A 13,574-nucleotide genomic window follows, 5' to 3' on the forward strand; every position below is an offset into this window, starting at 1 on the left:
AATATACAGAATAACAGTGACTTTATCCTTAAATCTATATACTGGTGTTGCACAAAAGTGTGTTTTAAAAAAGGAGACTAAAGTAGGGAGGGTGAATTAAGACACAGCAAAATGAAAAAGACTAATCTTACTTCCAGGTTTTAACACTTTGACTTAAAGTGCAAACTGTGGCATTCATTATCCTTTCACCACATTTTTTAAACAAATAAATTAAATCCTGGCTTATCGTCGCTCTGTGTGTCTCACTAATTGAGGTGAAAAGACCAAGTCTGAGTAGATCCAGGTTTCTAATGTTTATCAGAGTTTTTCGGAGCAGTGGTGGGAGGCAGGGGGAGGGGCTGCAAACAGTAACTAACTTTCCTAATTCTTATCAGTGGATAAGCCTTCCTGTTTCCTGTGTGTGGTGCCTAATAAGAGATTTAACTTGGCACGGCACCCAGCCAAAAGAGCCGCAGTTACAGTTATCAACTAAAAAAAGCCTTAGCCTTAGCAGTCAAATCTAATGGAGATTCTGTCATGTTGCGGACGCCCACTGTGTGTCCATGGAGGTGAGACAAGGCTTGGCAAAGCTCTGATTCAAATATGTGCGCTGATAAGAACATTTTGAGGGAGAATGGCAGGAGGAGATCTGGAATGTTTCCAGTAATATACTCACAGCAGCACACCAAGGCTGATTCCTCACTTCACCTCACACAAACTCCTGCATTAGACATCTGAGATTAGACTCAAAATCTGTGTTTTTAACCTACTAACCCAGCTCACAACTGCTGTATGAGTCATTTGGTGAGTTGGAGGAAGATTTCAGTCCTTTTTCGGGAGCACTGCAGCCTTTTGTTGATAGAGAAGTGGAGAAAAAGTATCCAGCTCTGGCCAGAGGCTCAGCTTACAATGACTGGCTTTGCTAAGTTGGTGTATCATAAAAACCTGCACAGAGCACTCCTGAGAAAGAACCCATTCATTCAATGATTTCCTGAATGTGTCACCTGTATAATAAAACCTGCCTGCAGGACACGCACAAGCTCTGAAACAACTGATCCTGTTCATGGGTGAAGGGAGTAAATGTTGCTCAGTGACCTTCTGAACGCAGTAAAAAGAAACTATGACTTGGATCAATGAAATGCCGTATTTTAAAACGTGTGCTCACCACATAATACTCCAGTTCCATAAACTCACCTATTTTTTGAGTGAAACTCCATGATTTTGTCAATCAGGGGCATCTGATCTGGGATGTAGTTGTTGTTGAGGAGATGTGACCGGCACTGGCTCTCCTCAAAGTCCCCAATCTCAGCTGAAAAGTTAGGAATAAGAAGGGAAAAAGTTCATGAATGAAGAAAGGTGACAAAATAAAAACATCTTAGTAAGCCTCCAGAATAGCTTCAAGGGATAATTCAGATCTTTTGAAGTGGGGTTGTATGAGGTTATTATCAGTCAGTGTATTACATATACCCTTTTCCCTCCAAAATACGACGGGTATGCCATTAACGGCTTCAGTTCTCCATCTATGCTCTTGTCAAAGCCACAAAACTCCATTAAGAAAAAGAGTAATTTAAGCTTGCTGTATACAGGAACTGCTGGTCTACCACTGCTTCGATTCCTTAACTTGTTTATCATGTGACTTTGGTGAATCCAAACTATCCCTTTAAAACACCAAAGTCACACAATAACACAAACTAAGAAACTGATCAAGATAGTGGTAGACCAACAGCTCCTGCGTTCAACGATGCTAAATTACTGTTATTCTCAATGGAGTCTGGCTTTGAAGAGTGCAACTAGGGGTGCACTGATCCGATATCTGGATCGAATATCGGCCCCGATATCATCAAAATAGATGGATTGGGTATCAGAAAATGCAACCTATACCTGAGGCGATCCTTTCCCTTTAAATCTATTGCGACTACAGCTACGTCATACGTCATGGAGCAAAGGAGAGAATCTGCCGTGTGGAGGTATTTCAAGAAACAACTGTGTAGTCATCAATGCCTGATGCCTCTATTCTTTTCTGTTCTACATGTAAAGGTATATAGCTTTTTAGGTCAACCATGGTATCAGATCGGTATCGGGTATGGGCTGATACTCAAAGCCACAGCATCGGGATTGGTATCGAAACTGAAAAGGCTGGATCGGTGCATCATCTCTAAGAGCAACATAACGGCTTCAGTTCCTCGACAGAACAGGCTGTCTGCGGTTGTGTTGTCATGATATGAGAACTTCTAACTTTGATACGATACCGTAAAAAAGATATCGATATTCAATACCATTTTCCATACCACAAGGACAAACTGACACTAAGGGCATAAAATTTGTCGCTGTATGCAACTGGAGCAAATGAGATGAATGACGAGGAGACGCACTATGAGTGAGCAAGAGGACGCCGAGCAATGGGGAGCTAGTAAGTAGCATAGATAGTATTGATACTGAGGAAAATCAGTATTTAAACCTTGTCAAGTATTATGTATCAATAAATCTGTATCCATTTAGGTGGCTAAAATATGTTCTGTAGCAGCACATTGCTTAGCTTCCATGTCAGTACTTCTGCTTGCTTCTCCAAACAGGGGGCATGCCGAACCACCATCTACTGTATGATATACACTGACGTGAGTGACGATAAGCCAGGATCCTACACTATGGATGAGTACCTCATACAACCCTACTTCTAAAGATCCGAACTATCCTTTTAAATTGTCCTTGGCACCAATTCTCCAAGTCTCTGAACTCTACTTCTCCAAAAGCTATTTCCATGTGTAATACTCATGATACTATTTTGTATGTCTACTGTACATACTGAACCAAGGTTTAACTGATCTCCATCATTATGTGTGATGTTTTTGATCCCTTTCAGTACTGTGGACTGTGGGACTGTGTCAGGTTATGAAAATGCTCAGCTATGAGGTTATACTGAAGCAGTCATACAAAATTATGTTCAGGCATCTGAGTGAAAGGTATCCATGGCAACACACAGATAATCAATTTGCAGTGGTGCGCACTGTGCTATATGACAATGTTTGATGATAAGCTCGGGGGGGGGGCGGCCACAATGTGTCTTCAAAGACAGTTATCTGATCGGTCCACTCTTTGGTCTCTTGAGCTAAATGAGGAAACAGCCACGATGAACTTACACTGGATAATGTAGGAGACCATCAGCGCTGCACTGGTGTCGTTGCAGGTCAGACGTCCACAGGAAACATCCTGTTTGATCTGGAGAGCAAACAGGTACCTGGAAACAAACACAAAGAGTGTTCACACATTGAGCAGAGTAGATGTGGTTGTGGTATCAACAGGGTGTCTACGGATATCAGACACTTAAAATGAAATGCTTTCAAGACCTTTTTAAGATAATTCTAACCCAATGTATGACTGATTTTCCGAGAAATTCATACATTCCAGGTAAGCATAAAAGTAAAGAGTTTACCATGCAGAAGTGGGTTTTGTGAAGGACAATGGTTATTAGAGTGAGTTAGGTTAATCTACATTTTGCCAACGTGTAAGTGCAAGTGTAAAGTAAAAAGAGAGACGTTAGGTTCAGTTGTATGTTTAAAGATTTGAAGCATCAGAAATGTCTGACTTTCACACAGAAGAGCTTGACTCATTCTGACAAAAAGAAATTAAAAGATGGATAAATTAAATTGGGTCTGACTGGTAGAAAAAATTCCCACACCATTACATCTATGAAGTGTTTCTGTTTCGTTTAAATACAATTAGATAAAAATGTTTGTAGCAAATAGGACCTCACACATTAAATCTAAGACTATATAATGACTTTTGAGGCCTAATATTTACAGGGTTCCCACACATTTTTACCAATTAATTTTCAAAACTTTTCCATTACTTTTCCTTCATATTTTACGCCATTTCCATGACTTCATAGAAGTAACACTGGGCCTATAAAGGAATCATTGTGTGCATTAAAGAGGCTCTTACTTTAGTGTGCTAAAAAAAGCATTGCAGTGAAAACATAGCATGAAATATGGATTGAAATGCCTTTGTGTCTGCACATACAGTACAGACAAAGTGGTAACGTTATCTGTCCTGGCAACGGCAGGCATGAAATATGTACGGACATCGGACGGTCTTGATGCTTTTTTCTTTTAACAAGGCTGACTAAAGCCAGTCTGTGACACCAAGGGTCAGCATGCCCTGGTGCCTGCCCCTGCCTGCCACCCAGCGCACAACGCAGCTGGCCTCAATGCCGGTCCCACACAGTGGCGACCTCATGTTATTAATTCGGGCTAAGCCCGACTGGGCCCCATGGTCTAAGGCCTGGCCACCAGACACTCATGGGCAAGCTCCCTTACCAACCCTCACCTATAGTAATGAGCTATGGGTAATGACCGAAAGAATAAGGTTGAGGATACAAGCAGCCAAAACAAGTTTCCTCTGATGGGTGGCTGGACTCAGCCTTAGAGAAACGGTAAGGAGCTCGGACATCCAGAGGGAGCTCAGAGTAGAGCCGGAAGACCCAGAACATGCTGGAGGGATTACATATCTCGTCTGGCCTGGGAACGCCTTGCAACGTTTCCAGCTCCTCCTGGGGGACGAGCTGGAAACGTTGCTGGGGAGAGGGATGTCTGGGGTGCTTTGCTTGGCCTGCTACCCCTGCAACTCAACTTCGGATAAGCAGTTGAGAACGGATGGACTAGAGCGGCTGACCAAAGCCACTTCCCCCATTGTATACCAACATAAAATACTTTGGTTAGGGTCTTCCTCTCTCTTGCGCCATGTATTATACGTGTCATTTGAAAGCCATACATTATTAAATTTGAACTTCTCATGCATTTGCAGGTAAGCAAACTGCTGGCGCTTGCTAATTTTAATTGCTCGTTAGATATTTCCTGTCACCAATTGGCTGCATACACCAATTATGTGAGACTACAGACGTTACAACAGTCACTCAGTGCAGCACTAGATTATAAATTAGAAATACAAGAAACAGATTTTGCGTAACGTTGGACATGTTTTGGAATTTTTACGAATATATTTTAAACAATAGCTGAAGCAAAGTATATTTAAATCTTTTCGAAAACATTCTGTTAATTCCAAAAAAATTCCAGGCCAGAAGAATTGTTTTTCCTAATTTTATAACTTTTTGTTGTTGTTTTTTATGACTGTGGGAACCCTTCATTTATAAAATCGAATGTAAGACATTTTTTTGTTATTTCGCCTTAATATGATTTGACAGCTTTAGTGTGAAAGAGGGAGAAGAGGGGATGACATGCAGCAAAGGACCATCAAACCCGCAGTTGCTGTGGCAAGGACATAGCCTTTGTGCATGGGACGTCCGCCCTACCAGGTGAGCCACTGAGCACCCAGACAATTTCAGACTTTTAAAGGACCTGCAGGCACCCTGTTTCAGCGCCGGAGCACGATCAAATGAAACTCGATTAGAAACACCATGTACTGAATTCAAGCAGGGCGTCCAAGGGAGCCGCTGTAACTAAATTTCTGATTACATTTAATGTACCCTGGCTCTTTCAATTTCACACAAGACTTTCAAAAGAAGTTGGCACAGGTGCACATTTTGGATTCAGTAATTAATAAGTTGAGTGAAGTCATTTATGGAAGATTTACTGACTGTCTTGTGTTACAGCGCTGCTTCTCTTGGATGAAAGCCAGAGCAGGAATATAGTCTTATAAAAGTTATAGTAATAATTTTAAATAATGAAAATTAAGAAATAATTTAAAACACAGATGAATGGACCAGTGCACATCCAAAAGTCAGAGGTCCATGGATAAGAAGTGTTGCCAGCTTTATCAAAGGGCCTGATGAAACTGTGATGCCAAATGCATAGTGCTGCCATCTGACCTCATGATGGAGGAGGTCCCTCTTTGGCAGGAAAACCACATAAAGTACACTCTTTAGTAAAGGTGAGGTCTCAACCAAGCCTAACAGTACACCCATAGGAGTGTCAGTGGGACATTTACTTTCTGTACGCCTATTATTTATCCCCTCTGACCGTGAAAATATGCAAGTCATGAGCCCGCTCCAGAGAGGCGAGGAAACAGAAACCAGAAAATCATTAGCTCCACGCTAATCTCCAGAGGGCTAAATCAGAAACATGGCAGCCATGACACAAGTGCAAAGCTGAGGAGGGAATAAATCTTCTGGGGACCGGAGCACATGTTTCATTTATGCTTCTACAATCGCGTTCAGTCACAGCTGAAGTCGTTTACATTGACAGAATGTAAATAAATGCACATTTTGGTGCCAACTGGAAGACATGCCTGACAGAGAGATAAAAGGAGCTCAATAATGTGGAGAGGAGCTCACCTGGTTAGCTCCTCCAGGAGCTGGGCGTGATCCGGAGGGAAGAACTTCACAGCAAACCTCAGGATTGTGTGCTTCGGTCCTGTGTGGGATAGACGACTTTTGTCATAACTCACTCAGTTGTCAGTTTATTAGGTACAGCTGAATGCAGTCATCCTCGAAAATACCCACAAATCTGAATCAACGCAGATCCGACGGCTATTTTTAAGACAAAACTGAGACGTTCATGGAAAAAGATGCCTTGAAAAAACACGTAAACCATTTCGAAACACTTACGTCTAAGCTGCTTGATGATGGGCTTGATGTGATCTAACCAAACCTGTTGAAAACACAGAACAAGAAACATCACTAAAGTAGTCAGTTATAAGCAATAATAACTCTGAGACGTACAAGAAGATGCTTCATCTAGATTTCATTTCCATCCTCACTCACCATCATCTTCTGTTGGTTCTGAAACTCCAAGCCAAAGTAGTCGCCCTCAATGAGGTTCATGTGGGAGCACACCAGGTCGAACAGCATCTTGCCTGAGGCTTTTTGCTGTGAACAGGAGGAAATTAAATTCTGGTTAAAATAACACTCGTCTGTATAGCAACCAGGGCTGAATGAATGAATCATGATATAAATATATGGTCCAGCCCTAATCGAGGCAGAATATTTCTATTAAAAATGCAGCAAATTTTGGAAATTGCGTAGTGTAGTATTAGTGTAGCCTAATCTTTATCGGCAACTGTCCAGAAAAAACAGGTTTAAACAGAATGAGGAGACATGGAAAAATGAATGAAGAATGAATATTTATTCAGAATTCAAATGTAAAGGTTATGAATCAGGCGTTGAAGCATTGTACTATTCGGTATAGCCATAAATACAACCATTTCCATTTTTTGTCTGAACTTTTGATCAGCAAATCAACGCAAGTGACATCGATATACTTTTTTAACCCTTTGAAACTTGGAGCGACATCATGTTTCTTTTGCTGCATTCAGACACCTTTCATCTTTAAACCTTTAAATCCTGAGCAAATTGGAGTGATTTCTTTCAAAAGCATGGGGAAAAAAGGCAGTGAGCAACTTGGTGAGAAATGTCCCACAAATTGCAGAACAAAAAAAAAATAGACTGATAAAATTATTTAAAAAACAAAAACCAGGGGACAAAAAAGGAAAAAGCTTGAGAAAACTATATTTGTAATTATTATTATTACATTTTAAAATTGTGTTACAGAATTATTTTAATTTTTAAGCACTCTTTTCAGGTCATTTCCTTGTTTGTTTCTTTTTCTTATTTCTAACTATTTTTTTGTTTTAATTTTTCTCTTTTTACTAACTTCTCCCTAATTTCTTTGTTCATTTATTTTTTCATTGCTTCACTGTCTTCTTCCCATGATTTTAAAAGACATCAAGCCAATTTGTTCTGGTTTGAAAGGGTTAAATGAAGGATAACCAAATTCAGGAAATTCAGATGATGAGGCTGACACAAAAAAGCACTGAGAAACCAACTGTATTGTAGACCTCTCAAACCTTGTGGAAGTTAATGTCACAAAAACAGATACAACTGTCTGCATTCCTCTGTTACCCTCCCTCCTTCCACCCTGGCATTCAATAGCACAGTGGGCCACCAAAAGCTGCTGCAGCTGGAGGGGGCTGGACCCCGTCTTTGATCTGTGTTTTCAGTGTCACTGCTGTCACTGACGATGGACCAGCAGCCTTTGAGGCTGACACAGTCTCAGGATGGGATCAAGAATCCGACCCTGACCACATCTGTCCTCACTTACCCCACATACAGTACATATAAACACTATGAAGACCGACTTAACCGCCCACTTTCTGACAAATACTTGCAATGTGACAACACCAATACCTCAAAAAGCCACCGCAACTCTGGAGCGAGAATGTTCCCATGGAAGGTCAAACAAATGTCAGGGATTTCCACTGAAACAAGCCTTCTGTTAAAGACGCCCCAAGGAGACACAGAGCTCTGTCAGGCACACAACAGGAGTATTTCTGCATGGCTGCTTCCTCGTGACTGGTCTGCACCAGTGCTGAGCGTATCACAGCTACAGAATGTGTGTTTATAGTAGCCGTTCCCCACGGCTTGGATAATGATCCAGAGTTACGTTTCAAGGAGTTTCTCCCCTACTTTTGCAATAAAGGACAGCGAGTTGCTAAGACACAAGCGACAAGAATTCTCTTCATACAGCTGAACTGTGTCGACATCCTCTTTTCATCTGACAATAAAGGCGTTTGCCTGCCTGTAAATCTATGTAGTGTTTCAAAGGCAAAGAATGACACTGTCTGTGTTCCTATTAATGCTTAGAGAATAAAAACTTAATCTCTACCAGCTTAGTGCGAGGGTTTACACTTCCACAACTGAATCCATAATCTTCCCCAAACAAGCCGCCCACCCTCACCGCTCCTCCTCGAGTCTGTCCTTCCTGTGTGTAGCACCACTATCTCTCTCCAGGCTGCCTCATGCAGTGCAGAGGGCATCCCACCACTGAGGACCAGCTGTTTCCATATGGCGAAGGCGCTGATGAGGGAGGCCACAAGGAGGCTGGAGGGAAAGAGGCCATCAGCCAAAACACACTCCTTCCCATACACACGCGAACTGCCTCCTAATAGAGCAGACGAAACAGCCTCTGTATGAATTCTGTGTCTCGTGTTTTCTGCAACGATTTCGACAAATGTGCTCCGTAGAGGCCGCAGGAACGTGAACAGCAGAGGAGCTGAAGACAGTGAGGGCTGAAGAGTGTTTCCGTCTCTCTCGGGCACTCTCATATCCAGCCTTATATAAATCTGCTGTCAGTGTAAAATGACCACGAGCCAAGCAGAGATGGGTAAGGCACAGGCTGATTAGAGCCAGCCAGTGCTTGATTAAATGCAGCTGTTGCAGAGTGGAGTTATGGCGCTGCCATTTGACATTGCAGCAGCCCACACAATAAGAGCGCTGTCGTTAATGAAGCATAAGTCGCAGAGATTGACTGCCGTCATGACGCAGGCACTCAGAGGACACTGTAACAGTCCTCCCTCTCTGGAGTCTGGCTGCAACACTGACTATGTTAAAGACAATATTCTGAGTTTGATACGTATCATGTAAGCAGCATGTTCCATTTGGATATTTTGAATTAGACCTCTTACCAAACGGAACATTTTTGACCAATGGTGCGTTCCATTTGCATTCAGAAGTGGGAATTTCCAAGTTCCCAGATGGACATTTCAACCAGAACACACCCTGAAGTCTGATTCCCAGCCTGGCAAGCTGGGAAAACCTCACCAACCCTGACCTCAAAATCCCAGATGGATGCTACGTTCATCAACAGCAGTGAAATTTTTAGTAACATATTGTTTGTTGGAGCCATATGCTTGATTTGTGTTAAATGTTTTATCCTGCCACGCCACTAGGTGGCTTATGTCACTGGCTGAGGCGGGCCATGGTATTGAAGTTCATGCCAGTAAGCACAGGTGTTGCTGATGTTAGGGCGCAAACAGTTTTCGACGGTGAGTTAAATCTATATGGCTGTATTTATTGGAAGTTTGTGTCGAAACTTGTTGGAAGTCGTGCGGACATTACGGACACTGGTGAGAAAATAAAGGTATGATATACACAGCACTGGTAAAGATTGGGAGTAGTTTTCTGAGTACACATCCAACCAGTTCAGCTAATTAGCAACCATTAGCGGCTAACACATAGGGCTAGTCACTACACTGTTTATTAGCACTTCTGTTTTTTCTTTGTGTCTCATTAAATCAGTCACACACAACATCAACTTCTATCTCTGGACATGTTGCTACAGTGTTTGTATGCGTAAAATTCAGTGTAATGTCTTCTGATCAACTGGCATTGCTAACAATGGCTAACCCGGCTAGAATATCTTGTATTACCAACTTGCACTGGAATGCGATCAACTCAGTGTGACATCATTCCAAGCTCCGATTTCCGACTTCCAAGTCCTATAATAATAACACAATACTAGTATGATTCGGGTTGTAGGAGCATTCTTTGGACATGTATACAGTGCACTGTGAGAACCAACTATCCAACAGTTTGTAAGGCTGTGGGGTAGAGATGCATGCCCAAAACAAAAGCCTGCATTTCTGGTCTAAAGGAGAAACACCCCTACTTTTAAACCTTATGAAAGACTTGGATATCAACAGGTTTTTGGATAAGCGCAAATATCCCTGCACCAACCTTTTCAAGAAGGTGGCTGAAGGAATGAAAGAGAGAGGCTGTGTTCAAACAGTCAAACAAGTCCACTACTGGTGGAAAACTTAAAAAAAAATAGTAGTTCCAACCATTCTACTTTTCCATATTTTGACATAAATAATATGTTAGGACACGTTAATCAGAATATGCATGGCTGCATGTAAACAAGAATACAAGTGGAATATTCCTTTTCATTAGCCATGTAAACAGCTTAGTAGGCGATGTAATGAGGAGATGTGACATGAGAGCAACATTTTAGCCAACTGAACCCCGAAAGTATGTGGACAGTGGTGTATATAGTGATCATTTCACCCCTAATACATGATCCATGGGCCTTTTGTCACAGACGACATTTTGACCTGTCACAGTAAGGAAAGCAGAGGTGCTACGAACATCAACAATAGCTGCCTCCCAGTAAGTCATGACAGTGAGCCAGCATGAACAACAGTTACACCTGTGATTTTCCTACAGTGACATGTCAAAGTGTCTCCAGTGAAGAAGGTCTAGTCACTGTTTATTATAGCAGCATCTTGGCAGTTATCTGTGTAGCCACAGAGTCTGGTCAGGTTGCCTTCACTGAACTGCTAGCACATTAGAAATCACACAATAGCACACTTTATTGATAGCTGGTAATGGCTGCCAAATGTAACTGCCAAATGTTGTCAAACACAATACAGAGGGTCTGCAGCCAGTGTGGCAGATGTGTGAGGCACGGCTTTGAGAAAAATGCTAATGTCAGCGTGCTAACAGGCTCAGAGTGACACATGCTGGTGTTTAGCAGGTATGGTGTTGTACCATGTTTCATGATTATGGTATGGCATCAACAAAGTTATTAAAATTCATCCTGTGGGGAACATTAATCAGGACCAAATTTCAGGGCAATCCATCCAATAGTGGTTGCCATAGACATAAAATGATCATTTCATTTCCTTGGTTGTTCCAATTCCAGACTTGAGCTGCAATGATTAGTGTACTAATAGATTAGTCGATCTACAGATGATTAACTAGGAACTATTTTGATCATCTAATACTTGTTTTAGTATTTTTTTTTAACAAAAAAATGGTAATATTTGTTGGTTTCATGCTTCTTTAATGTGAGAATTTGATGCTCTTACTCATCATACATGATAATAAACTGAATGGCTTTTAGATTGTTGGTCAGATAAAACATACCATTTGAAGACGTAACTTTGGGCTCTGGGAAATAAGTTACACGGAGCATTTTAAATGATTTTCTGACATCTTATTCACAAAACAATTAATCAGTTAATTGAGAAAATAATGGGCAGATGCAGCTCTATTTCAGACCGACCCACCTACCAACATTTCCATCTCTGGCTAAAAGGTGGAACTAAAACTTGCTGGTAATTTAAATTAATTTAGATAATTAAGGTGGATTATTCTGCATGAGTTGTGTGCAGTACAGAAATAGTTTTGCTGTTGTTAAACATGGCCCCCAATGACTTCAATTCATCAAGACTTTTCTCTGTTATTGGATTTTTAATTTACCCGAGGCATGCAAGTTTTTTTCATGAATTAAACAAAACACAGGTTGAGTAACTAAAATGCAAATGGTAATTTGGGGGTTTAAGTATTCCTTGAAAGTTACTTTATGAAACGTCCATTTGTATTTATTGTAAGAGCACCTGCAGCAAGACTTCTTTTTTATTTCTCTTTCTCTTCTGGTCTCAAAATAAAACTAAAAATCACACAAAATGTTCAAATTTCCACTGACAACCACAAACGCAGACCGTGCCACACAACCTCAGACACAGAAGCTGTGACTTCTTTACCCTGACGTGCAGCTGACACATGATTTCTCATCCCTCTCCATACATGTCATTCGGCCTCTCCCCCGGCAGAAAGGTTACAGTTTTAAAGAAACATCACGCTCAGCAGCTGACATTTCTTTCATCATCCGAGATGCCAAGAAAATGTCACCTATCTCCCTTTTTTATGACCTCTATCTATAAAAGCACTAGGGTTAGTTTACACAGGAGCAGCCAATTCCAGAGTGAGGCGATGCATCCTGATTCAGCGTTCTCAGTCCCAGGCCAGGGAGGGTCTGTCTGGGTTTATTAGGTTGGAAGATAGCTCATAGGATGCTACTACTGTTTACATGTGTATGCTCGCCTCGCTACACTGACCTCCACATGCTCCGACTGACAGAGGAAGGCTAAATAAAGATGACAGCGATGTCTGCACACATGTCCGCTTGGGTTTCCACTTCAGGGTAGACCAAATACCCCCTCCCCCACCCCCACCCCCAACTCTTGTTAGTAAGCTCCTGTCAGCAACAAAAACATAAAGGTCAGGTGTAAAGCAGCTTTGTGTTCCCTCTACTGTTCCCCTCCAGGAGTTGTTGGTATGCTCCACTTCACTTGCAATAAGCCAGGCTGGGCAGTGCTCACCAAACTCCTCCTGGGGGAGTGTGGTGGGTGGGTGGGCATGGGTGGTAGACAGACTGCCAATGCCTTTAGGCTCCAGATGCACAGAGAACAAAGGGAATGGTTGAAATTTGGGAGTCATGGTGGTTGGAGGACAATAGAGGAGAAGTTCATGATGTTTTTCTAGCCAAGTGGTCAGCCAGTATTGGACTGGATGAGTTGGATCAATTTCTGGTTTTGCTGGTCAGCTTCACATGAGCTTGAACCAATTTGATTATAAGCAAACCAGCTGAACCGCAATTTGTCATTATGACACAGTGTTGCAAATTAAGTTGCCCACATCAGCAACCTGCGCTGAGGCCACCATGGCGCTAAATCCAACTTGTACTGCATTAGTCATAAGCAATATGACAATGTGACTAACATAATACAGTGTTTTCTACTAGCTCAGAATCTATGTGCGGAGGTAGCTGACGACAATGGGGGGATTTTTTCGTGTGTGTCCCCTTGAATCATTCTATTTGTCTGTGAACGCAGAGCAAGCGGAGCTCTCTATGAGTTCTTTTTTACCTCAACAGCAGCAGTTTGCTGAGTTTGAGTTGCGGGGTGGATAACTGATCAGTCGATCCAATCAGAGCTGATCAGATCGATGGATAAGAGGAGCAGCTGCTGCAGGTGAAAGCAAACTTTTAGACGCAGCGCAATAACATTAAGCTTCACTTTCACTG

General features: G+C 41.9%; 1 protein-coding gene across 4 annotated transcripts in view; it reads right to left on the bottom strand.

Annotated features, from left to right (window-relative positions):
* LOC117251151 (FERM, ARHGEF and pleckstrin domain-containing protein 1) overlaps positions 1 to 13,574 on the bottom strand; it is an 86,964-nt gene that overhangs the window by 32,163 nt on the left and 41,227 nt on the right. For all 4 annotated transcript variants that reach the window (XM_033617157.2, XM_033617158.2, XM_078174517.1 and 1 more), the window contains exons 3-7: positions 6,695 to 6,799; positions 6,539 to 6,581; positions 6,266 to 6,344; positions 3,117 to 3,214; positions 1,174 to 1,288 (exon numbers count right to left, since the gene is read on the bottom strand). In XM_033617157.2, the coding sequence (XP_033473048.1) occupies positions 1,174 to 1,288; positions 3,117 to 3,214; positions 6,266 to 6,344; positions 6,539 to 6,581; positions 6,695 to 6,799 (440 nt within the window). The remainder of the gene's footprint in view (positions 1 to 1,173; positions 1,289 to 3,116; positions 3,215 to 6,265; positions 6,345 to 6,538; positions 6,582 to 6,694; positions 6,800 to 13,574) is intronic.

Source organism: Epinephelus lanceolatus, chromosome 14 (assembly GCF_041903045.1).
Source record: "Epinephelus lanceolatus isolate andai-2023 chromosome 14, ASM4190304v1, whole genome shotgun sequence".
Lineage (NCBI taxonomy): Eukaryota > Metazoa > Chordata > Actinopteri > Perciformes > Serranidae > Epinephelus > Epinephelus lanceolatus.